Source organism: Salmo salar, chromosome ssa18, assembly GCF_905237065.1.
Source record: "Salmo salar chromosome ssa18, Ssal_v3.1, whole genome shotgun sequence".
Taxonomy (NCBI): Eukaryota; Metazoa; Chordata; class Actinopteri; order Salmoniformes; family Salmonidae; genus Salmo; species Salmo salar.
Window position 1 is genome coordinate 17,994,010 of NC_059459.1, and position 27,741 is coordinate 18,021,750.

Here is a 27,741-nt window from a genome sequence, read left to right on the forward strand (position 1 = left end):
ATTCAGAAGTGGGAAATGCTGATTGGAAATATTTTTGGTAGGGAGTTCTTCTGTAGGTCTTATGTGAGAGGTCTTATGTGTCTTAATAAATATTATAGGCCAAGATCACGAGGGCAACAGTAACTTCCTCTCCAGGCTATTGTGTACAGCGCGTCTGGGAACGAGATTAGGCCTACAGTTACACTCACATTCTACCACACCCCCCAACAATATGCAGACAGTTCATGGCCCTAACACTTACTTACTTTTACTTACAATGCAGTACTATGTCGTTTTCCCAGGCTAATTACTTGAATGCACCTACTGTAAGTCGTTCTGGATAAGAGTTCTGCGATGTGACTGAAATAAAAATGCAAAGACAACTTTGAATGCAGAATTATAACTCAGTGATCAAAAAAGACCACTGAATCCTGATGTGTGCGTGCTTGCAAGTGTGTGTATCACTGCCAAGATTAGATACTGGACCATTCTTGGATTACACATCACTTAAAGAAAGCTTTGTCATAAACCCAGCTTAATCTGGTCTACTGATTACATAAATAAGTCATAACCAGCCATATGAACTTGCATCATGTCAGTAAAAGCCAAAATATCAAATCCTGTAACTGTACAGAGTGGACTATGGCTAGATTTTTAGATTGTTAACCAGATATTTTCATAGAAAAATGTTAGTTCCTGCCAAGCAAACTGATTGGTCAATTTGCTTCCAACCGTGCTAATAACCACAGTATGGCTGTAACATCACGTTCACTTGCACTTTCATTCTTTCTTGGCAAAGAGATTCAAGCCCCAAGTGAATTCTTGGTAAAATAAAATGTTGAAAGAAACAGAAACAAAGTGTTATTCATGTAAAGTTTGCAATCAGACTTAATAATCAGCAAGTCTGTCTCAACTAGAGCTCTGTACTTCAGCACACCCGGTTCTTAGAGGGCCTCCTAGCCAATAAAAGGCATGGCATGATTTAAAAAAAACATAAGAAATATGAATATGCCGACAGGGCCGTAAAACTTATATGATTTGGCCTCCCTCTGAAATGATTTTAAGGAGATGATATTGGATATAAATCTATCATTTTGAGAATCTCTGTCCTTCGCGTTTCTTATCTTGATGGCCATTTTAAGAGTTTGATGCCTTTCTATAAGATGGCAGCTTTTATGAATTATGCCTTTATTTGCATGGGAGGCAAAGAGCGAAGGACGTTTGGGTTGACGTCTTCCGTTGTCTCTTGAGAATGTGTGTGTGTGTGTGTGTGTGTGCGTGCATGTGTGTGCGTGCTTACATGTGTGCTCACATGAAAAATATTACAGTTTACTACCGAATACTACAGTACTTACTATAGAATTATGTAGTAAACTGTAGTATACTGTACACACTGTAGTATCCCTCAATCATGTGTAGTACTTACTATAGAATGTTGTGGTATACTCTAGAACACTATAGTAAATGCCTCAGTATTATCCAGGTGAAAACACTGTAGTAAAAACGCTACATCTGCAAAAACACAACCGTTTTATAACTAGTGTCCTGAGACCCGAAAAAAAAAGTTTGGGTTATTATTTACATTTTTTACACAAGTGTTTGGCGTGAAAAAACATGTTACCAAGAAAAATATGTGAAAAAAAATATTGTTATTTCTATTTTATTGTAAGTGCAGAATTATCCTCTGTAGAGGCAGTGAAGAGGATAGAGGTAGAGGTAAAAGTAGAGGATGATGGGCTAATGGGGAGGGATCTTGAGGGGATCCCTGTGAGTATTACATCTGTGCCAGCACAGAGGGATAGGCAAACGAGTGATATACAACATGCTTCAGTAAGGTTGGCTTCTTAGCGTTCATAGTAATGGTTATCAACTGTACTGCAGAAATAGAACATAAACTCACAGCAAATAGATGTTGTGGTGGCAGCTGCAGAGATATACTTGGGTGTATGAGATTGGAATTCAGAAGAGTTCCAGGGTGTGTTGAGTGCTGGTGTCCCGTCCTTCCAGACCGTTGGCATGGAGTAGGAGCAGATAAGGTCAAAGTAGTGGAATGGGGTAGTGGGTTTTTAATGAGTGTAGGGTTAGTTGGAAGGCTGTTTTTTTTATTTGTTTATTGTATTTTTATATTACATAGTGTAATGGATCTATACTATAGTTCCGTTGGGGGCGGTAATGCAACATATTGGATGCCAACAGCCATTAAACCCCGCTGAAGAAGAAGTTCCCTACAGGTTATAGAAAAGAACAGAAGCGTTGAACTGTCCCAGTCCTACCTACCTACAGGTTATGGAAAATGTGTTCTGTTCTGTTTCTCCAGTAGAATTCCTCATGGATAAAGACACTATGTCTATGTAAAAGATAATAAAACAAAAACACTACAGTAAATTCTACAGTAATTTCTGCAAAAACACTACAGTAAATACTACTGTCAGCAAAAACACAACAGTAAATTGTACAGTATAATTAATTACTTTAGTATATACTACAGTTTTCTTTATTACAGTATTTGTACTATAGTTAACTGTAAATACTACAGTGCAAAAACACTGTAGTGAATACTATAGTATCTATACCATAGTATTCTATAGTATTTTTTCATGTGGGTCTGTTGGGAGAAGCAGATCGGCGGGAGATTGAATTTGATTGTGGCCTTGTTAAGAGTAACTTCTCATGAGTGTCCTTGGGGAGAGTAATGTTGCTATCTACCTTCATAGATTCTTACTTCCCAGAAGTCTTCATTCTTCCACCACTTTAAACTAGATTATGATCCAAAACGCAGATGTGGATTGGATATTGGTCTGTAACTAGAGCATGCAGTTTTCCCTGGTCACCCACATGAAAAACGACTATAGTTTACTATGGTATAAATACTGTAGTGTTGCTATATTTACACACTATAGTACTCACTATGGTGTTTTTGCGGACATTACTGTAGTGTACTGTAGTGTTTTTGCTGACATTACTGTAGTATACTGTAGTATTTACTGTAGTGTTTTTGCCTTATTAACTTTGACATGGAAGTGGGGGCTTTCCCCTGGAGGAAACCTACTGAAGAAATACCAAAAGAGCACATTTTCCATAACCTATAATTAGGTAAGACTGGTGTCTGAACGAATAGGTTCAGCGCTTATAACCTATATGGCAGTGTTTCTCAGCCCTGGTCCTCAAGTACCTCTAACAGTACACATTTTATTGCAGCCCTGGACAAACACACCTCATTCAACTCATTGAGGGCTTGATGATTAGTTGACAAGTTTAATCAGATGTGCTTGTCCAGGGTTACAATAAAAATGTGTACTGTTGGGGCTACTCTAGGACCAGGGTTGGGAAACACTGCTATACGGAATACAATATATGGTATATACTTGGCATGTAGGTTTCTCACTCATTGGTGGTACAAATTGGGATGGGGGGGGGGTTGAGGAATATTAAAATTAAATATATATTGTGTAGTATAGTATTCTACTGTTTACTACAGTTTACTACAGTGTACTACAGAATTCTGTAGTATTCTATAGTAAATTATAGTATTTTTTTCATGTGGGTATGAGGGTGTTTACCATGACTTATAAAATAAAATGATCTTTTTCTTGAAATGATTTCCAGCTGTCCAACATGCTACATCAGATTCTTTCACACATTAATTGTGTGAATTCCTCTTCAAGAAGCATCTTTATTGTACCCCTTTCTTGGGCTTTTCTTTCTCTCACTCCCTTCACACCCTGGCGGTGCCTACAGTGTCCCCGGAGTCTACAGTGTCCCCGGAGTCTACAGTCTACAGTGTCCCCGGAGTCTACAGTGTCCCCGGAGTCTACAGATGAATAATGCATGAATATCTCCCTCCCTCTGGCTTCTAATGCCGTCTCTTATTGGCTTTGGCACAGCGCCACTCACGCCTCTGTCTGTCTGGGGTCCAACGCTCACAGACTCCAACCCCCACCCCCCAATCAGAGCTGATTTCCCTACCAAAAGTGAATCAGCCAAAACCATGACTAAAACAATTGCATTACTAAAACTGCTTTTATGGAAACAAGACATTTGAGGGTATCAAATTTGAGAATAAAGCACATTTTGTTTATTGACTATTGTCATACGTTCTTAGTAGTGTACTGTCAACTTTTTGTGAAATTTTGGTGTTTGCACCTCACTCTTTCTGTTTTTCTGTTACACCGTCCACAAGCAGAGGAGAGCAAAAGAAAGGGAGAGAGGGAAGGAGAGAGAGCGAGAGGAAGAGAGAGGACAGCCCTGGCCGTCAGTGACAAGCTAGTTGTCGGGTCGTTAACAAGGGGCAGGGGGCCTGGACGTATGGATGAGAGAGGGAGAGAGAGGACAGTGTGACAATCCACCTCTCACCCCAGAGGGGCAGCGACGGGACATGGCTGGGGGGGGGGGGCAGGGGAGAACAGAGGGGGCTGCAGTTATAAACAATAAAGACAGAGTGTTATCTGAAGCAGCAAATTCCCCCCCGGCTGCAGGGATCTGTGGTGGAGGAAATCAATAGATACTCACTGAACACACTGCCATAACCTTGTCAGACCTGAGCAAGGGTACTACAGAGAGCCAGGGGAAGGGGACGAGGGAGAGAGAGGGAGAGAAAGAAGGGGAGAGGGCGAAAGGGGGAGAGGGGGGAGAGGGAGAGGGGTAGCGAGGGAGAAGCCAGAAGAGAGAAAAAGAGTGATGGAAAGAGAGATCAGAGAAGTAGTGGTGTCATGTGGCTTAGAATGAGTGACCGGTAATAGCTGTGTGTGTGTGTGTGTGTGTGTGTGTGTGTGTGTGTGTGTGTGTGTGTGTGTGTGTGTGTGTGTGTGTGTGTGTGTGTGTGTGTGTGTGTGTGTGTGTGGGTGTGCGCCCGCGTGCGTGCATGCGTGCGTGCGTGTGTGTTCCATGGCCTTGCGGTGCTTCTAAAAGCCGTTCGCTCAAACGGCTCATCTCAGAGTGACCATGGCAGTGAACCCTCAGATTCCAGAACAGATAATCACCAGGCCCTCAGTGACCCAGCTCTGGACACACACACACACACACTTGGTCAGCCAGGATAATGGGAAAACAATCCTAAACCACAACTACCCCAGTATTTTGCCAGCTGGGACTGTGGTGTGTGGAGGTACTATACAGTCACACAAAATAAACAAAAAGACACAGGTTTCTGGATCACTCATGGTCTAATGGATGAGATTATGCCAGCCCAGAAATTGCGTCATCAGTATGGAGATGGAACAGAGTCAGGGAAGGAAGGGAGACTAAGAGGGACAGCGGCCCTATGTCTCTCATACATGAACACACCACACACTCAGGAACTCATGGCTTTACAGACCATTTCAGGTCAGGGGTGTGACCTAAGGATAGCTAGCAGGCCTTTTACCTTACCATCTGTTGCCTGACCCCTTCACACACACCAGCCACACACACCCACACCCACCCACACACACAGACCCCACACACACAGTATCTCGCTCCTTCCCGACGGACAGAAACAAAGGACATCATTATGCCCACATCAATCCGAGGCTGAGAGGAACATGTAAAATACATGTGGCTTGTCTTGGCTAATGTATTGATATGGGAGCTAAGGGAAGGACTTAATGACCAGGCTGGCTGGCTCACAGTTAACTCTGCTCTTTCTTCTAGCTACTCCTTTCATCTGAATTATTTAACGGTGTAATACCTGATGACTGTCATAGCTGCTTCTTATTCTCCCTGGACCTTTCACTTTTCATCTCTATTTAGTCATATTCACCGCTCTCTTTCTCTTTTCACCTTTCTCTTTTTCCATCACTTTCTGTATATATATATATATATATATATATATATATATTACATGACCAAAGGTATGTGAACATTTGCTCGTCGAACATCTCATTCCAAAATCATAGGTATTAATATGGAGTTGTTCCCCCCTTTGCTGCTATAACAGCCTCTACTCTTCTGGGAAGGCTTTCCACTAGATGTCAGAACATTGCTGCGGGGACTTGCTTCCATTCAGCCACAAGAGCATCAGTGAAGTCGGGCACTGATGTTGGGCGATTAGGCCTGGCTCGCAGTCAGCGTTCCAATTCATCCCAATGGTGTTCGATGGATTTGAGGTCAGAGATCTGTGCAGGCCGGTCAAGTTCTTCCACACCAACCTCGAACAAAGCATTTCTGCATGGACCTCGCTTTGTGCACAGGGGCATTGTCATGCTGAAACAGGAAAGGGCCTTCTCCAAACTGTTGCCACAAAGTTGGAAGCATAGAATCGTCTAGAATGTCATTGTATGCTGTAGCGTTAAGATTTCACTTCACTGGAACTAAGGGGCCTGCACAAACCATGAAAAACAGCCCCAAACCATTATTCTTCCTCCACCAAACTTTACAGTTGGCACTATGCATTCGGGCAGGTAGCGTTCTCCTGGCATCCGCCAAACCCAGATTTGTTAGTCGGACTGCCAGATGGTGAAGCGTGATTCATCACTCCAGAGAATGCATTTCCACTGCTCCAGAGTCCAATGGCGCCAAGTTTTACACCACTCCAGCCGACGCTTGGCATTGCGCATGGTGATCTTAGGCTTGTGTGCAGCTGCTCAGTCATGGAAACCCATTTCATGAATCTCCCGATGAACAATTCTTGTGCTGACATTGCTTCCAAAGGCAGTTTGGAACTCGGTAATGAGTGTTGCAACCGCAGACAGATGATTTTACGCCCTACGCACTTCAGCACTTGGCGGTCTCGTTCTGTGCCCTACAACTTCGCGGCTGAGCCGTTGTTGATCTTAGACGTTTCCACTTCACAATAATAGTACTTACAGCTGACCTGACTTGTTGGAAAGGTTGCATCCTATGACAGTGCCACGTTGAAAGTCACTGAGCTCTTCAGTAAGGCCATTCTATTTTTTTATTTGATTGAACCTTTATTTAACTAGACAAGTCAGTTAAGAACAAATTTCTGATTTACAATGACGGCCTACCCCGGCCAAACCTGGATGACGCTGGGCCAATTGTGAGCCGCCCTATGGGACTCCCAATCACGGCCAGTTGTGATACCGTCTGGAATCGAACCAGGGTCTGTAGTGACACCTCTAGCACTGAGATGCAGTGCCTTAGACTACTGCACGACTCGGGACCACAAATCAGTGCTTCGCCCGGGAATCGAACCCAGGTCGAAAGAATGAGAATCTTCCACAATACCACTACACCAGCAGCGCAGCTGCCGTGCTACTGCCAATGTTTGTCTATGGAGATTGCATGGCCATGTGCTCGATTTTATACACCTGTCAGTAATGAGTGTGACTGAAATAGCCGAATTCACTAGTTTGAAGGGGTGTCCACATACTGCTGAATATATAGTGTATATATTTCCCTCTTTACCTCTCTCTTCCCCCTTCTATGTATAGTCAAAGGAAGGTGTAGATGATAGATTGTGTATCAATGGCCTGCAGGTCCTGTGTTGGATCTGGTTGGTACGGGGTGAAGAGCACGCTAGGTTAAGCTTCTCTCCACCCTCTCTGTCCCCCTATCTCCCCCTCCCCCATCCTGGCTCAGAGTGTTCCGGTAGTGTTGACCTTGTAAAGACCACTTGACCTGCTCCAGCCACACAGCTCTGCTGTAATCTGAGCCACAGGGCTTTACGGCTGAGAGAGATAGACTCAGGGGTGAAGGAAGGAGGGATAGTACTTAGGGATGGAGTGGGAGAGGGTGGGGTGAGGAAGGAAAGAGAGAAGGGAGGTGAGCGATGAGGGACTGAGATGGCTGTATTTGATGATGACCAGCAACCAGTACAAGCACCCAAGCACCTATAAGCAGCCAGCCCATCACCTACAACAGAGAGTCATCTAAAGAGTAATACAACTGACCTGACCCTGATTTCCATCTGTTACATTATATTTATACAATTCACAAAATAACTGAAGGGGATTTGGAACTGATACGCAACATGAAATTCTTGAATTAAATATACAGTAGATGTATTTCCTGATTCTGTGTGTGTGTGTGTGTGTGTGTGTGTGTGTGTGTGTGTGTGTGTGTGTGTGTGTGTGTGTGTGTGTGTGTGTGTGTGTGTGTGTGTGTGTGTGTGTGTGTGTGTGTGTGTGTAGGCAGTATCCTTGGACAGGTCCCTGTATGCTAGATGACAGATGGATAGAGAGATGGAGACAGACTGAAAGAGGAGAGTAATAAAGGAGAGACAATCATTTAAAAAGCAGGCATGCATATCTGAACCTGGCCCTTACACCCTCCTCCACCTCCCTCTCTTTTTCCAGCACTCCACACTCATCAGCTCTCCATTTCTCTTTTTCTCCTCATTTCCTCTCCCTCTGCTAGACAATCAATTTCCGCCCCTGGCATGGCAGAATCCATCCCCTCCCCTCCCAGCCCCCCTCCACCGTGCTGGTCAGGCGACTGAGGCTGACCTTTTCACCGATTCCTGTTATTAGAGAAACTGACATTCAAACCCGGGAGCCCCCAGGACACTGCAAGACCGCCGCACACGCACACCAAACCCCTCTATCACCCATACCCCTACCACCCCACCCACATACCCCCACTACCGCCACCATATACCCCCTTCACACATACACACATCCACATACCCCCAATTTAAGTCATTCACTGACAACAAACAAGATGAATCCATTGATATGACAGTCACAGGTAACCCTGGTCCTCACGCGTCTGTAGCGTCTGCTAGTTTTCTCTTCTCCCTCTGGTTCTGAGCAATTTAAGTCCGTGATTGCTCAGATGATGGAACTTACTTAGTTCCCCTGGTCTGAATCAGTCACTGGCTATCAAGGCTCGGAGGCAGTGGAGGTTGCTGAGGGGAGAACAGTTCATAATAATGTCTGGAACGGAGCAAATGGAATGGCACCAAACACCTGGAAACCATGTGTCTGATGTATTGGATACCATTCCACTGATTCTGCTCCAGTTATTACCACCAGCCCGTTACCACCATCACCCCCCCCCCAATTAAGGTGCCACCAACCTCCTGTGGTCGGAAATGCTTATTGAATAGAGCTCCAACACATACATTTATCAGAGTCACAATCAATCCCATTCAACTAAATCTGTGTCAGGTGTTTCAAAGCTTTCTGTGGAGCGTTTGAGTGTACAGACCTGTTCTATGACCTGTTCTATGGAATTACGCAGGGAAATTGTGACCGTATCATTTCATGCCACACTAACTTCCTCATAAGTTAAACACTACATTAGCCGAGGGGGGGGGGCTGTACGTGTGTGTGTGTTTGTGCAAGCCTGTGTGTGTAAAGCGCTGGGGACAATACACACATGTTGAGTGACACTGTTCCTCTCAGCTTGTTCAAAGGGAAACTTATGTCCACAGACTCTTGAATGAAGGTTTCCCACCAATAGATGTGTTCATTCCTTCCAGAATATACTGTAGAATAGCTTCCGTCCCAATAGACCTGGACACATCCCCTTAGAAATATAAAACAGCGTTGAAGTTAAAATAAATAGAATTATCTTTGGTTGGAGTTTTTAAGTGTTCTCATTATTAATCAATGACCATTTGAGAAGAGAATGAAAGGATGAAAAGGAGGAAGAGAAGGAGATGGAGGGAAAAAGTGAGAAGTAAGAGGAAAATGATTCTAATTTACATATGGGGAAATGTAACTGCTTTTTAATCCCAAACAGGCTGTTTATGCTGTGGCCAGATCAGAGTCAGGGATGTGTGTGTGCGTGTGTGTGTGGTTCACGCCATGAACACACACCCTCTCCCCTTTGCCTCAGTGAGTGGTGTAGTGGTGTCTCTCTGTGATAATTCTGTTATTCTGGGGGTAATTGTTACCAGTGTGTTAGCGTAGCCAGACAAAAGACCTTCCCTATTGTAATCTGCTAGATGAGGTTTTAATAGTAGCAGCAATTGCACTGTAATGATAAACACTCCCCAATCAGCAGTGTCTTTAAACAACAGCACTGAGCAAATAAATACTACAGTACACAGATATGGCTAGAATGTGTGTGTGTGTGTGTGTGTGTGTGTGTGTGTGTGTGTGTGTGTGTGTGTGTGTGTGTGTGTGTGTGTGTGTGTGTGTGTGTGTGTGTGTGTGTGTGTGTGTGTGTGTGTGTGTGTGTGTGAGGTCTTGCGTGCGGACGTATTTACTTACCTAGAGAGCCTTTCAGCGTCACTCAGCACTCAGATCACTGGCGGGCGAGGTCGATAACAGGTGTGTGTGTGCGTGCGTGTGTATGCCGTGTGAGAGTGTGCGTGTGTGTTCGTGCTTATTTGTGCAAACGTGTGGCCCGGCCAGTAGAACAGGTCAAGCATGTGACCAACCGGCGCTCAGGGGCTAAGGGTGTGTGTCATAGAAACAGTCTTCTGGGAAACGGTGAGAAAAGTTTCACCGGGCCAAGTGTGTCTGTACAAGCATGTGTGTTCATGTGGTGTGTGTGTGTGTGTGTGAGTGTCCGTTTGGAACACAATGTGCCTGAGGGTATAGGGAAGGAGGGAACATACCAGTTCTTCTCTTTTCTTCTCTCTCCTCATCCCTCTCATCCACTACTCACAAAGCAGAAACCTGGTGACCTGACTTAGTTCCTTCCCACCTGTGAAGACAGCAAAATAACAACTATACTGACATACCGTACAGAGGAACAGACTACCGCAAAGTTGAATAATTAACTATTTTATAGGTATACCCCTATGTCCAATATGTGTATGTGGTAAAAAAAAAAAAAAAAAAAAGATCTAGACATATTTTGAGATCTAGACATATTTTGAGACATAAAAGGTCTGAGATGCAGGGATTGTTGTTCTTGTGTGATCACATAGTATGCAGACTTCAACAAACACCCCTATCTTTACATTGATCCAAGATGGCTACCAAGAACCACAGGGACACAGTTTCCCATGGATGACCAGATTACACACAGGACCTCAACCGACTGGAGCAGCACAGAGGCAGGCGGTGGAGACCACTGATTCTTCACTTAAACTCAGACATGCCATGCCCCCTACCCCCACTCACTAACTCACTCACACACACTCTTTCACACAATGTTTCAGACGTTTCCTCTTCCCCCGCTGGGTAACAAAGGTGCACAGTCATGTGAAACCCAATCTTAAGGCCCACAGGACTGACCTGTAACTGCTACTACACACACACACACACACACACACACACACACACACACAAATATTCACACACACACACGGGAGGGGAGATTGAGAGACTTTGAAGTTGTACATTTCAAGTTAGAATACCTCCCTATCATAGGTCATGGTTAACTGTCCGTAGAAGGCTTCTGTCGCGTGTGTGAGCGGGTGTGAGCGCGTGTGTGGGCGAGTGAGCATGTGAGCGCGTGTGTGAGCGTGTGTGAGCGAGTGTGTGAGCGAGTGTGAGAGCGTATGTGGGTGTGTCAGCGTGAATGTGTGTGTGAGCGTGTGTGGGTGTGTGAGCGAGTGTGAGAGTGTATGTAGGTGTGTGGGTGTGTGTGGGAGTGCGAGCGTGTGTGAGAGCGTATGTGGGTGTGTGGGTGTGTGTGGGTGTGCGAGCGTGTGTGAGAGCGTATGTGGGTGTGTGGGTGTGTGAGCGTGTGTGAGAGCGTATGTGGGTGTGTGTGAGTGTGTGTGTGGGTGTGTGAGCATATGTGGGTGTGTGTGTGGGTGTGTGAGCGTGTGTGTGAGCGTATGTATGTGCGTGGGTGTGTGTGTGTGTGTGTGTGTGTGTGTGTGTGTGTGTGTGTGTGTGTGTGTGTGGGTGTGTGAGCGTGTGTGAGCATATGTGGGTGTGTGTGTGGGTGTGTGACTGTGTGTGTGTGAGCGTATGTATGTGTGTGGGTGTGTGTGTGAGTGTGTGTGGGTGTGTAGCGCCATACCAGTCTGGGGCTGCAAACAAAGCACAGAAGGGTCACCTTTTAACCTTAACACAGAACACAGTGAGTTCTAGACAACACAGATGGTATTACTGCCCTGCTCCCTCCCCTCCACACACACACACACTCAGCTGAACACACACACACATACACACACACACACAAACACACATTAGGTCAGCTCAGCTGTCCTCATGCATTCCCTCTGTTTTCAGCTTGCGAAGGTGACCTGGCCCCCTCATCTGTGCAGCTGCAATTAACCCCACCAGCCATGGGTGTGTGTAGTTAAAACATACTAATTCTCTGGAATACGGAGGTTTTATCACACACACACACACAGACGCACAAGGACATGTACAAACACAGACACACACAAACGCACACGGACATATACAAACACAGACACACACACACACAGATTAGCTTCTGTCTTTTATCCAGCTCTAGCCAGTGGATTTTCCAGTGGGGTCACAGTAGAAAGAGGGGGTCACAGTAGAAAGATAAGCCCTGGATGAGACCCAACCATTGAGACACAGCACAGAAGGGTGTACTTTACGGAGTCAGTGTGAAGGCATAGGGGACAGATAGTGTCTGTTTTGTCTACTTCTTGACATGGACACAAGGGGTGTCCAAGAGGTCTCTATGCTGTTTGCATTCCGGTCCCCATTCACTCCTCCTCCCCTGACAATGAATTTGAACTTGAGACACAGATGGAGAGTGGGGGAGGGAGTCGTCGTGATTGTAGACATCTCCCCCCTACCCTCCCCTCTCTCCCCACCCCCCCTCCAACCCTGCAGCAGCCTAGTCTCAACTTTATCTGTGGTGTCAACACCTTGCATTCCTAGGCTCCTTGTCTATCTATAGACTTTAACCTTCCTGGGCTCAGCAAACAGCCCTGGCCAGGACAAGGCCAAAAATGATCAGTCACGCCATCCACAGACAGAGAGAGAGAGAGGGGGGGAGGGAGAGAGAGAAGGAGGGAAGGAGGGAGCGTGGTCAAGAGAGAGTAAGGAGTGAGAGAAAGAGAGAAATAGAGAGAAAAAGAGAAAGAGAGGTGGATAGCCAAAGGAAGAGGAGACAGGGAGTGGGGGATAGGGGAAGAGAGAGAGAGAGACCTAGGGAGAGAGAGAGACCTAGGGAGACAGAGAGCTACAGAAAAGGATTTATGATGAAGTCACACAGTGATGGCCAGTCAAGGCCAGGGGCACTGATAAGGCGGTGAACTTTGAACTTTCCCTCCGTAGCCTGACAAGTCACAATCACACCAAAGAACATGACCCCAAAATACCAGCTGCTACATCAAGATTAACTGACATCCAGTATTGAACCCAATGGACTGTCATCAACTGCAGACATCAATGATTTCTTGTTTCTGTCCTGCGCCAAAAGCTGAACGTGAGATATTCACATATAGCATGGCTGTGTTTTGACTGGATGTGTGTGGCACGCCGTCTCTGAATTCTACGCCTCCCTCTCGGCTGGATTTGGGCCTTTGTGAGATAGTGGAGGCTATGATTGGCCCAAGATGGGCTTTTTGTGAGCGTTTAACACCTGTTTATTACATGGTTATTAAATGTTCAATAAGGATGAGGCACAAAATCACAGTAATATCAACAATAGCCATCTTGGGATCAATCTGTCTCATTAATCAAGAATTCCAATATCAATACCATATTGGGAGTGTTCCATTTAAGTACTGATCTAGGATCTGCTTATATTTCCCAATCCTACTGTAGCCTTCACCATTAGCAAGGAAAACACATAACTGACCTTAGATCAGCAGTTAGAGTCATCCTCTTACTTAGCTTTATGTATCTGCCCTGCGTCCATTATTCAGTGGTTGTGTAGAGTAATGGTCAGTGAGTGGCTATTAAGTAGCATTTACTTTGTGTCCATCTCAACTATACCACTGTGGTCAGATTCATACGTTATAGACATGCACAGGATAAGCATGTAGGCTGCTGTACATGGTAGATACATTTAATTAAAGAAGCCAGGCACTTTAATGTGTGCAATATAGCCACAGAGATGCATGTGAGTACGGACACACACAGACACACAGACACACAGACACACAGACACACACACACACACACACACACACACACACACACACACACACACACACACACACACACACACACACACACACACACACACACACACACACACACACACACAAACTTTGACCATGTTCTATTCATCAACGCTCCCAGGCCAAATAACAAAACCACAGCCTGTGAAAACACGCTTTCTTCAGTCTTTGGAGAATCTTCAACGGTAAAACACTGGCGGGAGAAACATCCATGGGAGTTTATAGGGACTGTGGGTCATGCTTGTATAGATTTTATAACAGTGACAAATGCATTATGCTTTAAACGTAAACTAGCTTCTGGAGCCCCAGTAAAGCTGCAAAGGCCTGAATGCTTTGTGAGTTTATAACACAATGAATATATCACAGAGGGAGATAGAAAAAACAGAGCTGATTTGTTTTATTTGCCTGGCCGGTCGCATTGTTCAACAAGGAGAAAAGAGGCGACCGCTGCTGCTATGGCTCCAGGAGCACTGAAAAATGAGGAAGTAATGTAAAGCTTTGTGGCTCACCCACATGCTCACATGAAACAGGGCCTCAAAACAAGTGGCTGTTGTTTATGAAGAACAAAACACACACTTGTTGTTGTGGAGAATAATGGTTCTAATACGCTAAGTGAGCGTTAGTAGAGGAACACAGCTGCCAGGTGTCATTGTCTCTCCTATAAGGGGGATCTAATGTTTGAGTTGGAATGGGTGGCGGTTGGTGGAGGCTATTATGATGGATGGATTTTGACAGATGTATTACTTTTCAATAAGTCTGAGTAAACAGGGAGAGGTAATGATATTTAAGTCAACTTTGGTGGGCTGATACATAGAAAGAGTGGTGGTTGCCAGGGCCAGCTTCAGCCAAAAGCGACATTAGTGGCCGTTTAGGGCCCTCGGCCACGAGGAGGATCCAATTATTACATTTTCTTTCAAGAACTCAACTTACTGCTGGGAGTCAGAATAGTAGAATACACAAGGTGCAGGTTCAAAATGTGGTTGTGCATCAGCAGTTTTGCTCTTGTTATGTCAGATAAAATTTTTTACATTGATAAGTTAGTCTAGCCAGCTATCTAAACTTGTAGTAATCATGGCTGAATACCGACCGGGCATGCAGTGCATGTACCCAGGGGCCCTGACCACCAAGGGTCCCCCATTGATTTTGTTAGTCAATCTCATTCAGATATCATTAAAATGGCATAAATCTTGGCAACATGTGTAGAACTGCAGGAAATTAGCTTTAAAACTAACAAAATGATCTTTGCCATCAAGAGGGGTGCCAGTAACTGTTTTGCCCGCAAGGTGGGGGGGCCCCCCAACCAAATCTCACTTAGGGCCCCCAAAAGGCTAGGGGAGAGGGAGGGGACACTACCAGCACCATGAGTCCCATTGAGGAGTGACATGTACTGTATGTAACATGTATGTGCTCAGAGATAGCGTGAAAACTGTCTGCAGTCACGCCACTACAGCTGCTACCTACATGCACCCACACACAAACACACACACACTTACACTGGCTCGGCTATCCTGGCCCAACAGGTTAGGTGACACAGCACATGTCACATGACCCTTGTACATCCATTGGTGAGCCTGTCACTCCCCCTCTCCCCTTCAGGGCAAAACAAACCAGTGCAGTGCCAGAGGGGAGGGAAGGGCGAGGAGGAACAAGGGGAGGCATGTGGGAAAGTTCAGCAAGTCCGAGTACAGCTCAAGACTGTATGACCTCATTTAGACACACATGCTGTAGAAGCAGTATGACTGGCTGGGGACGGCAACCATGACACCAATATGGTCCCCATTTCATATAGGCCATATGCATACTCTAGACAATCGTGACACACAAACAAACACACACACACACACGCATGAATCACAGGAGGCTGCTGAGGGGAGGACGGCTCATAATAATGGCCGGAACGGAGCAAATGGAATGGGATCAAACACCTGGAAACCACGTGTTTGATGTATTTGTTACCATTCCACGTCATCCACACACTTGGTCTGCTCCAAATATCTAGCCACAAGATGCACAAACAACAGAATTATACTTTCGTTTTTTTTTATTAATTGTTTTTCAATAAAGGGACAAAATGGGTGTGTGAACAGGATAATGCAGACAACTGCCAGAACACAGACAGTGGTTTTCCCAATACAACTGAACAGAGACCAGAAACAAAATACAACAAAAAGAGATACATTTGTCCAATGACCTTGGGCCACTCTTTCAAAAATAAAGAAATAATATTATAACCAAAAAGAAAAAGTAAAACAAAAAATGATTCATTCCATGCCTCTGTTTTGAACAGAGCATAGGTAATAATAAATAGTAACTCCCATAGTAAAAGATAAAGGTGAAGTTCAAGTTACAACAAACAGCTCTCAGAACAAGAATAGAAAATGCTGATAACAAAATATTCCGCATTGCCATTTACAAAAAAGTCTCAACTCAAGCAGGCTTCTCCACGTCTCCATTTCATTTTCATTTTTAAATATGCTTTGCATATGAAAGTATATCCAATCTAAATATAAAGCACCATTTAGTATTTGGCAATGAAAAAAACCCTGCAAAACATTGATTATTTTTCAAATTCATTTATTTTGACGCTTTTTTAAATCGATGTACTGCATATGAAGTAAGTTCATTTTTTTTCTTCTTAAGATGTTGGAATGTAGTCAGGTGGGATAGGTGGGAAAGACAGAAGCACAAAACAAAACAGCCCGACGTCAGCTTGCATTAATGCTTACAGAATGGCAGCAGGGGGAGGAGGTCCAAACCAAACCAAAGAAGATATGTACAACCACCGGTGAGAGCAGGAACCAGCGCAGCGTGGCAGCCATCTTATGGCCCACTGCGCCCAATGCCACATACTTAATATTTTTTTTTATTGGGTTTTCTTCCATTTCTTTAAACATACAAATAATTCGCACTATATTATCCTGCCAAATTAAAAATATATACCGTGGCAGCTTGTTTTTTTTTTCACTACCAAAAAAGGTACGTAAATACCTTTGAAGAGAACAAGCAACAGTTAAAAATACGAGCCTCAATATAAATACTATAGTGCCTACGCTAAGTGAACATTGAATTCAAATACCATTCTAGACATACAGAAAAAAGTAGACCATAAATGTGTTTAAGCATAGGAATTGACATGAGTGTGCATCTTCCTATATTTAAGTTCTCTGTTATATATTCATATATAATCTTAAGCCTTTCCCCAATGCAAATTTTATTCAACCTGAAGAGCCGCGAAGAGCCAAGGCAAAATAAAAAGTCACTGATTTTTTTTCTCCAATCTATATATACTGTGATCGGGTCTTGAACACCACCAAGACAGAGAGGAAAAGAGAAACAACAACAAACTTAAATACAGTTTCCCCTAAAGATAATGACGTGTTATAAAAAAAAATGTCATTTTAATATCTATACCAAAAAAAGAAAAAGATTTGTACAAAAAAAAATATCTTGCAGTGTGAGCAGCAAGTTTGTTATCTAGCTGAGGGAGTTTTTACCCAGTCACACCACTGAGTGCTTTGCTGGGGTTTCTTGGGGTTAAATAACAATGGTCAGAGGTGAAGGATAAGGGTCAAGGGGTGGGGGGTGGAGTGGCTGGCAACAGATTCTGTATTCGTCACTATATAAAACAACGGAATTTTAGTCATCAGTCAGCATTTTAGCAAGTTTTCCCTTAAGCGTATACCTGTAAACTGGGAAAATTGAACAGTGCAATTATAGGACAGTTTTGTCCTATAAATGACAGTCTAACTTTAGACTCGACCGCTGTACCGACGTTGTACCAACGTTAGACATTTTTAGAGTATCTGTACAGACTCTGAGGCAGAGTGACAAGTGCTCTTTCACCATCGACTGGGGCGGATGTCTGCAACTCAATGAGGAAAAAAAACTCCTTTCACGTCAACACAAACAGCAAACAGTACAAAAACAGGAAGCTAATAAAGGTACATCTGCCCTGTATTACAAACCCCTGTATGATTATATTGTCTCCACCTCCTTTTCAAGAGCCCTGGCATGGGTACAACTGCCTTTCTTAAAGATTTTCTTCTTTTCTTTTAAGTTTAGGCAATTCATAGATGGATAGAACGTTTAAATGTATTGTCAAAAAAAGAAAGAAAAAAGGAAAAAAAGAAGAAAGACATCTCCCCCCAACCATTCTGTTAGCTTCTAATTATTTGTAACTTTTCTGACTAGCTTGTTTTCATTTGAATGTCCTCGTATCGTCTGGTGTGCTGGGAGCTTAGACACTGCCTGCACCCGCACTGCTAAATCCAAGCAGCATCATAGGTTTGTGCTACTGCAAATACATGCCAGCTCTCAAGTCCTCACAACACTATAAAAGTCCCACGAATTTAGGATTGTACATTACAGAGCATCTTTGTGTTCAGTACCTCCGTACCAGAAATTAAATATACAAACAGTTCAGTTATACACAATACTGCCTGTACCGTGCCTGCTGAAAACTTCACAATTTAAAGATACTATAATACATAGCAGATAGGAAGATTATTAACCAATGCAGTTTCAAGATATCAAAGGCACTCTTTTTTTTTGTTTTACCAAATGATAGTACAAATTCAAATCTTAAATCATCCTCGTCTTTTTGAAGTAATCCAAAGGCTGTCACTGCTTTGCCTTTAGTAATCAAGCCAATTCATAGATGATTCTTTAACCCCATGGGGACAGAACATATTTTCGAAAGATGAAGGTTAAGTGCGATTCCCAGGTCGTCCAGAGAGGGTTAAGCTGAAGACTGTACATGATATGTGGTATGCAGCATGGTCGTTTCATTCTTGTCTTTTCTTTTTTGAAATAAAAACAGAACAAGAAAACAGCAACACATTTTACTCAACAACTAACCAACCAGGGACAATTTCATTGTTTTTTTAATTAGCCAAAACATACCATGCATGCTGTCTAATTATCAAAAATGGGAAAGGATAATCGAAAAAGAAAATAAGTACACAACATGTAAATTATTGCACAAGAGAAAGGCTCGAAGTTTTGCGTCAATGCAATAGTATTGCCCCGATACAGATCATGCATTCAAGGAGTAATGGAAACGGGGTGTGCTGGTCCAGAGCACGTTGTCTTAGCTTCCACCGGACTGGTGAAAGAAGAAGGGAGAATGTACAGGGGACTGGGGAGGGAGGGAGGGCTGATGAAACCCCCACTACTCCGACTTAATTTCGGCACTCAAGGGGCGGTCACTGTGCCATTTTTTCATGTGTTTCTCCAAGGTACTGTACACGCTGAAGGGCATCTGACAGATCTCACACTTGAACACGTCCTTGCCGATCTGCCCGTGTGTCTTCATGTGGCGTGTGAGCTTGCTGCTTTGGGCGCAGGCGTAGTTGCACAGCCCACACTTGTAGGGCCTCTCTCCCGTGTGGCTGCGCCGGTGCACCGTTAGGTTGCTGCAGTTCTTAAAAATCTTGCCACAGTACTCACAGGTGTCGCTGCGACGGCTGCTGTCCTTGGAGCCAGGTCGAGTCAGCGGAGCCCCAAGGTGGGGCGTGCTCCCCCCGCTCCCCGTCCCGCTGCGGCCCGACACCCCCCCATCCAGTTCCCCAGGCGGGGTGGAGAAGCGCAGGCTGCCATTCTCCGACGAGTGCTCCGAGGGAGAAGAGGCAAAGGGCGATTGTCTGGAGTCCCCCGGGAAGTTCAGAAAGGGGTCCTTGAATTGTCGGGAGGCAGCGTATCCGGCCAGCCACTGGGAGTAGACGTTTTCTGTGTTGGGGATGGTGGGTGTAGGCAAGTCAAACTCCTTCTCCAGCTTGATGCGTTTGGAGAAGGGGCTGAGGGGGCTGGGGCTGCCCAGGAGCAGCTTCTTGGAGAGGCCCACCGAGGCAGCTTCGCTGGGGGATGTGCCGCGCCCGTTGATGGTCACAGCCGATATGCAGCCCCCCTCGCCGCGGTCCGACTCCAGCGCTGAATCCTTGTCACACATCTGCCGTTGTGTGTGCTCGCGGTTTTGGTGATGGTGTGTGTGGTTTTCTTGGCCCAGCGCGCTGCGCTTGTGTGCGTGAAAGGCTTCGCTGAAGTGCTGCATGCTGGCCGCCAACCCCATGCCCTGCATCACTTCAGGCAGCGAGCGAGGGATGGAACCCTCATCTCCTCCTACCAGACGACCCACAACCTCCCCGTTCCCAATGCTGCCATTGTTCTCATGGTGCCGCGCTGCCTCCAGACTCAAGCTGAAGTGGTAGCTGTTGTTGTTCCTCCTAGCTCCATCCACTTTCTCTTCTTCCTCCTCCTCCCCCTCCTCTTCCTCCTCTTCCCCCTCTTCTTCTTCTTCCTCCTCTTCCTCCTCCTCCTCTTCTTCCTCCTCCTCCTCGCCATTCTCCCGGCGCAGGCGGTTGTTCTCACTCTTAAGCTTGGCCACCACTGACTTGAGGGCGCTGCTGGCGCTGCCCATTCGCTCGCTGGTGCCCGGCTCGGGTGAGGAGGCTGCAGAGAGCCCATCTTCTGACTTTTCGGCGTTGGGCGAGCCCGACTTGTGCATGTGTGTCTTCATGTGGCGCTTGAGTTTGCTGGCCTGGGTGCAGGCGTGGTCACACAGACTGCACTTGTAGGGCTTCTCGCCCGTGTGGCTGCGCCGGTGCACGATGAGATTACTCTGGAACTTGAAGCTCTTGCCGCAGAACTCGCACGACTTGGTCTTCAGAGGAGTGGAAGGCTGGGGGCCTGAGGGGGGGCAGCGGGGTGCTGGGGGTGGTATGGGAACCCGAAGGGGACTGCATGGAGGGAGGAAGGGGAGGGGGGGTGGACAGGTAGGGAGGCTTGCCCCCACCGCCACATCCTCCACCTCCTCCACCGGACTGGAATGGTTGGAGCAGCCGTTGCATAGGGCTGGGCCGGTTGGGAGAGTGGGGGGGGAGTGGACCCTGAGGTGTTGCCCGCCAGCTCCCTCAGCCGGCGGGAGAAGTCCATGGCCGATGGTGGGTCCAGGGGCATGGGAGGGTTGAGGCGCAGCACCCTGTCGAAGGCACTCGGATGGTGGGCTGCCAGCGCCAGCTCCTCTGGGCTCAGGTGGTGGGGGTCCAGGTGGTGGCGCGGAGGGGGGCTGAAGAGCGGCGGCGTCGGGGGGAAACGCTGCTGTCCACCCCCTCCGTCCCGGCCCCCCGAGCCTGATCCTGGGATGCGGAGGAGGCTAAAGGGGCTGGCCTCGGAGGGCAGGTGGAGGCCGTGGAGGGGGGGCTGTGAGGGGCAGTCTGCACCCCCGCCCAGGGAGGAGGGTCTGCCCATGCGGGGGGTGAGGGGGCTGCCATGGCCATGTTCGCTCTCCAGGTAGATGCGGAAGCCATGGGTATTCTGGGCGTGCTGGAGCAGGAACCAGGCGCTGCCGTAGGCCTGTTTACAGGTGGTGCAGGTGTAGGTACTGGGCTCTTCCTTACCTGCAGGGGGACAGAGAGGAAGAGGGGACACAGAGTTAGACTCATGTTCACAACATCAATCAATTCATTCAATAATATACATTACTGATCCCAAAGGAAATGAGTTAGAGAGTTCAGCTCCATTCAGCTGTGCTGCATTTGACTCGTGCTTGACTGTCTTATGGATCAAATATATTTTAAGAAAGCCCCTAAAAATCGGGAGGTCGTAGCTTCCTCTAGCCTACTATGGGACACTGTTATCCCGGGTGACTGTGAGCAGCCTCTCAGCTTGCTACAAAGCAAACAATGACCGCTGTCCCCGCAGAGAACACACTCCGCAGAAAACCCACTCCCATTGATGTACAGAAATAACCCCTAACCCGAGAAACACACCCCCACTAAGCATAGCAGATACTACTACAGTACTAAGGAGGACTAAGAAGTGTATGCCTCTAATTTTGGATTTGTTCATTTAGACAGAAGTCACATCGACACAGACAGTATAACTGTGTTATAATCCTTTACTCTGAATGGTGGTGCGCACACACACACACACACACACACACACACACACACACACACACAAAAAGAAAAGCCTCTTGCGGTGCATAAATAGAACTGCCCTCTCAATCGCGGCCCAGTGAAGTATTCCGCCGCTTGTGACAGCAAAGGAACATTTAAATCAATAATTGACTTTGAATGGCTCTCTGACAATGACCTGTGGTCCGCTTCACAATGCATGTGTAATCTCATTAAGGCCAGCCCGCTCCTCCATCAGCTCATTTGCAAGATTAGATCATAAACGGGCCGCCGCTGAAAGCCTTTCAATATGAAACCAGTTATATGGATGCAGACTCATGCACAGTCACACACACAGGCATGTACATGCACGCGGGCTCACACACACACGCGGCTATGAGAAAAACCCAGTACTGATTATCCAATAAAGATTTCTGCTCCACTGCTCTGCTAGCCTAAATACACAGATTCTCCTAAATGCCCACACATGCACACACACACACACACACACACACACACACACACACACACACACACACACACACACACACACACACACACACACACACACACACACACACACACACACAGAAATACAAACATTTAGACAGTAAACAGATTAATGCTGAAACGTAAAACACAACGAGAGTGGGGTGTTTTGTGGTATCTTGGTCCACCTGTGAGTCATTCAGCGCATATACCCAGGGACCCTCTACAGGCTGGTTCCCTTTCAGAATAATTACTGTAGCACTCTCAGACGACACAGGAGACACAAGGAGACTCGCACAAGCCTCAAACGAGATTAAGGCGAGCCTCAAACGAGACTAAGGAGAGCCTCAAACGAGACTAAGGCGAGGCTCAAACGAGACTAAGGCGAGCCTCAAACGAGACTAAGGCGAGGCTCAAACGAGACTAAGGCGAGCCTCAAACGAGACTAAGGCGAGCCTCAAATGAGACTAGGGCGAGCCTCAAACGAGACTAGGGCGAGCCTCAATCGAGACTAAGGCGAGCCTCAAACGAGACTAGGGCGAGCCTCAAACGAGACTAGGGCGAGCCTCAAACGAGCCTGAAGAAGAAGCTCTAACAGGTGAGCCTTAGACCATATAATTTCACTAAAAAGGAAAAAATATACAGGAAATTAACGTTTTATTATTTGCCTATTAAAATGAGCAATTTGATGCAAATTAAATAGAAAATGTATCCATCTACTTTATTCTCAGAATGACAAGCCAAATATTTAGCTCTGCAAGCATGCCAGACAAGATAAATATCACATTGGCAATAATTATCCAGGATACATTTCCAGATAAAAAGCAATTTTGTGATAAAGGGCTGTATAGTCCATTGAATCAACAGAGGGGTCAGTCACTAAAGCTTCCATACTCATGCTAATGACGAGCAGTAGGAACCCAGAAAATGAGAGACAACACTAAAAGGGATTTATGGTTTACCTTCCCGCTTTTATCCTCCCCAACTGCAATTTACTTGCAGATCCAAAAAACTAAGGGTCAACACTGTCAACAACAAAAAGCCATCAGTTAGTGTGCTGTGTGTGTATCCGTGTGTGTGCGTGTCTCAGTGTGTGTGCATGCATGCGTGTGTGTGTGTGTGCGCGCGCGAAGCCGTGCGTGTGTGTGAGGTGTCATATTTCCCAATGACATATTTCTTACACAACCTTTTCTCTTCTTTTTGTGGCGGATATACTATATATAGTGTGTGAGGTAGAACGGTGTGCAGAGAGAAAGACTCTACGTGTGTGAGCATGTGTGTACGTGAGAGGCTAACAGTTGCTACTGGGTTGTGTGAGAAGGGGGTGAGTGAGTGAAAGGCGTGAGACTCGGCGGTTGGGTAGAATAATCCTGTTAAGACACTCAGACCCCTTTGTGTTCTGTCTGGGTCTAGCACGCTGTCTGAGCACTGGAAGAATTCACACACACAGATGCACGCACGCACACACACACTTATCTTTCACCACCCACAGATTGGGAAGACTAGCATTAGCTGGTAAATTATGGACAATTAGAATAGTCAAAAATGTCTGCTAATTGATGCCACCTTGCCCCTATGTATTATTTTCGTTTTCATTGAGAGTTGTTTCTTCTCACATATACATTTATTGATGTGCAAGAGCCTTGGAAAAAGTTGAAATGATTGGAAGTGTCTGAAATCTAGGCTTCCGAGTGCCCTAACAGCCTGCTTGTAATTCAGGCATTGCTCAGTTCATTGAAGAAGACTACCCAGAGCTCAGCGAAAGAGTTGAGGAAGGTGGATAGAGACAGAATGTGTGAGGGAGAGAGAGACAGACAGAGATAGAGAGACAGAGACAGAGAGAGAGAGACAGACAGAAACAGACAGTGACAGACAGAGACAGAGAGAGACAGACAGACAGAGACAGAGACAGAGAGACAGACAGAGAGACATAGAGAGAGACAGATGACTGTAGAGATTGGCAGCAGTCTGTTTAGATCGCAGACGGAGAGAAACAGGAGTGAGGGAGAGAAAGATAGGAGAAAGAGAGAGAGAGAGAGAGAGAGAGAGAGAGAGAGAGAGAAGAGAGAGCAGTAATGTTACATGCTGCCAGCTTTTAACACTGGGAAATGTCCGAGCCATGTAAGCAGCAATGAGCCATCAGAGAACAAGAGAGGAAGAAGGAGGAAGAGAGAGAGAAAGTGAGCTCCCACACACACACTGTGCCAGACATACACACACATACACCATATTACCCCACATTATACACACACATATACTATATCACCCCACATTATACACACATATACTATATCACCCCACATTATACACACATATACTGTATCACCCCACATTATACACACATATACTGTGTCACCCCACATTATACACACATATACTGTATCACCCCACATTATACACACATATACTATATCAACCCACATTATACACACAGATATACCATATCACCCCACATTATACACACACATACACTATATCACCCCACATTATACACACACATATACTATATCACCCCACATTATACACACATATACTATATCACCCCACATTATACACACATATACTGTATCACCCCACATTATACACACATATACTGTATCACCCCACATTATACACACATATACTATGTCAACCCACATTATACACACAGATATACCATATCACCCCACATTATACACACACATACACTATATCACCCCACATTATACACAAAGATACATCATATCACCCCACATTATACACACACATACTGCCATCACACATGCTCTAACATAGTACACCCTCCCTACTTCCATGTCAACACACTCACTTACACACACACACACACACACACACACACACACACACACACACACACACACATACACACACACACACTCCTCCCTCCTGAATCCTCCTCCCCCTCCCCCCCCTCCTCCCTCTCTGCGGATGACTTTGTCAACCATTTTGAAAGTTGACGACATCCGATCCTCGTTTGTTAAGTCAAACGACACCGCTGGTCCTGCTCACACTGCCCTACCCTGTGCTTTGACCTCTTTCTCCCCTCTCTCTCCAGATGAAATCTCGCGTCTTGTGACGGCCGGCCGCCCAACCTGCCCACTTGACCCTATCCCCTCCTCTCTTCTCCAGACCATTTCCGGAGACCTTCTCCCTTACCTCACCTCGCTCATCATCTCATCCTTGACCGCTAGCTACGTCCCTTCCGTCTTCAAGAGAGCGAGAGTTGCACCCCTTCTGAAAAAACCTACACTCGATCCCTCCGATGTCAACAACTACAGACCAGTTTCCCTGCTTTATTTTCTCTCCAAAACTCTTGAGTGTGCCGTCCTTGGCCAGCTCTCTTGCTATCTCTCTCAGAATGACCTTCTTGATCCAAATCAGTCAGGTTTCAAGACTGGTCATTCAACTGAGACTGCTCTTCTCTGTGTCACGGAGGCTCTCCGCACTGCTAAAGCTAACTCTCTCTCCTCTGCTCTCATCCTCCTAGACCTATCTGCTGCCTTTGATACGGTGAACCATCAGATCCTCCTCTCCACCCTCTCCGAGTTGGGCATCTCCGGCGCGGCCCACGCTTGGATTGCGTCCTACCTGACAGGTCGCTCCTACCAGGTGGTGTGGCGAGAATCTGTCTCCGCACCACGTGCTCTCACCACTGGTGTCCCCCAGGGCTCTGTTCTAGGCCCTCTCCTATTCTCGCTATACACCAGGTCACTTGGCTCTGTCATATCCTCACATGGTCTCTCCTATCATTGCTATGCAGACGACACACAATTAATCTTCTCCTTTCCCCCTTCTGATAACCAGGTGGCGAATCGCATCTCTGCATGTCTGGCAGACATATCAGTGTGGATGACGGATCACCACCTCAAGCTGAACCTCGGCAAGACGGAGCTGCTCTTCCTCCCGGGGAAGGACTGCCCGTTCCATGATCTCGCCATCACGGTTGACAACTCCATTGTGTCCTCCTCCCAGAGTGCTAAGAACCTTGGCGTGACCCTGGACAACACCCTGTCGTTCTCTACTAACATCAAGGCGGTGACCCGATCCTGTAGGTTCATGCTCTACAACATTCACAGAGTACGACCCTGCCTCACACAGGAAGCGGCGCAGGTCCTAATCCAGGCACTTGTCATCTCCCGTCTGGATTACTGCAACTCGCTGTTGGCTGGGCTCCCTGCCTGTGCCATTAAACCCCTACAACTCATCCAGAACGCCGCAGCCTGTCTGGTGTTCAACCTTCCCAAGTTCTCTCACGCACCCCGCTCCTCCGCTCTCTCCACTGGCTTCCAGTTGAAGCTCGCATCTGCTACAAGACCATGGTGCTTGCCTACGGAGCTGTGAGGGGAACGGCACCTCCGTACCTTCAGGCTCTGATCAGGCCCTACACCCAAACGAGGGCACTGCGTTCATCCACCTCTGGCCTGCTCGCCTCCCTACCTCTGAGGAAGCACAGTTCCCGCTCAGCCCAGTCAAAACTGTTCGCTGCTCTGGCACCCCAATGGTGGAACAAGCTCCCTCACGACGCCAGGACAGCGGAGTCAATCACCACCTTCCGGAGACACCTGAAACCCCACCTCTTTAAGGAATACCTAGGATAGGATAAAGTAATCCTTCTAACCCCCCCCCCTTAAAAGATTTAGATGCACTATTGTAAAGTGGTTGTTCCACTGGATATCATAAGGTGAATCCACCAATTTGTAAGTCGCTCTGGATAAGAGCGTCTGCTAAATGACTTAAATGTAAATGTAAAAAAAGTATTAAACCTGATTAAAGCTGAGGACACTACTGAGGCACTAGGGCAGTGTTAGATGTGCGAAGGTGGCAGAAAGCTTGGCACACACACAGAGGTGGCACACACACACACACACACACACACACACACACACACACACACACACACACACACACACACACACACACACACACACACACACACACACAGAAAGTCAGTGAGGTTTGATAGTGAAACATGAGACTGGATGGAAGGAAACGTGTGCTGAAACTTCCCCTGCTTACTGCATCTCTCAAGGGAAACACACCACTCTGAGCAGATCGCTTTACAGGCCTAAAATATCTCCACTGTACCAAGCTGTGAAGACACACCCACACACACCATCTAAAACACACCCACACACACAATCTAAAACACACCCACACACACCATCTAAAACACACCCACACACACCATCTAAAACACACCCACACACACACCATCTAAAACACACCCACACACACCATCTAAAACACACACACACACCATCTAAAACACACACACCCACACACACCATCTAAAACACACCCACAAACATCAACTAAAATACACACACACACCAACTAACACACACCCACACACACACACCAACTAAAATAAACACACACACACCAACTAACACACACCCACACACACCAACTAAAATACACACACACACACACACCAAGTAACACACACCCACACCAACTAACACACCCACACACACCAAC

General features: G+C 46.2%; 1 protein-coding gene and 1 non-coding gene across 2 annotated transcripts in view; both read right to left on the reverse strand.

Moving 5' to 3' along the window:
* Window positions 1–3,001: 3,001 nt before the first annotated feature.
* Window positions 3,002–3,054, reverse strand: LOC123728821 (U7 small nuclear RNA). The gene has a single exon (XR_006760593.1). It is a non-coding gene; the product is annotated as a U7 small nuclear RNA (small nuclear RNA).
* A 12,848-nt stretch (window positions 3,055–15,902) lies between these two features.
* bcl11aa (BCL11 transcription factor A a) overlaps window positions 15,903–27,741 on the reverse strand; it is a 52,170-nt gene continuing 40,331 nt past the window's right edge. Inside the window, 3 exon segments of the mRNA XM_014154599.2 lie at window positions 15,903–20,570; window positions 20,572–20,754; window positions 20,756–21,273. Coding sequence (XP_014010074.1) covers window positions 19,050–20,570; window positions 20,572–20,754; window positions 20,756–21,273 — 2,222 coding nt within the window. The 3' untranslated portion in view covers window positions 15,903–19,049.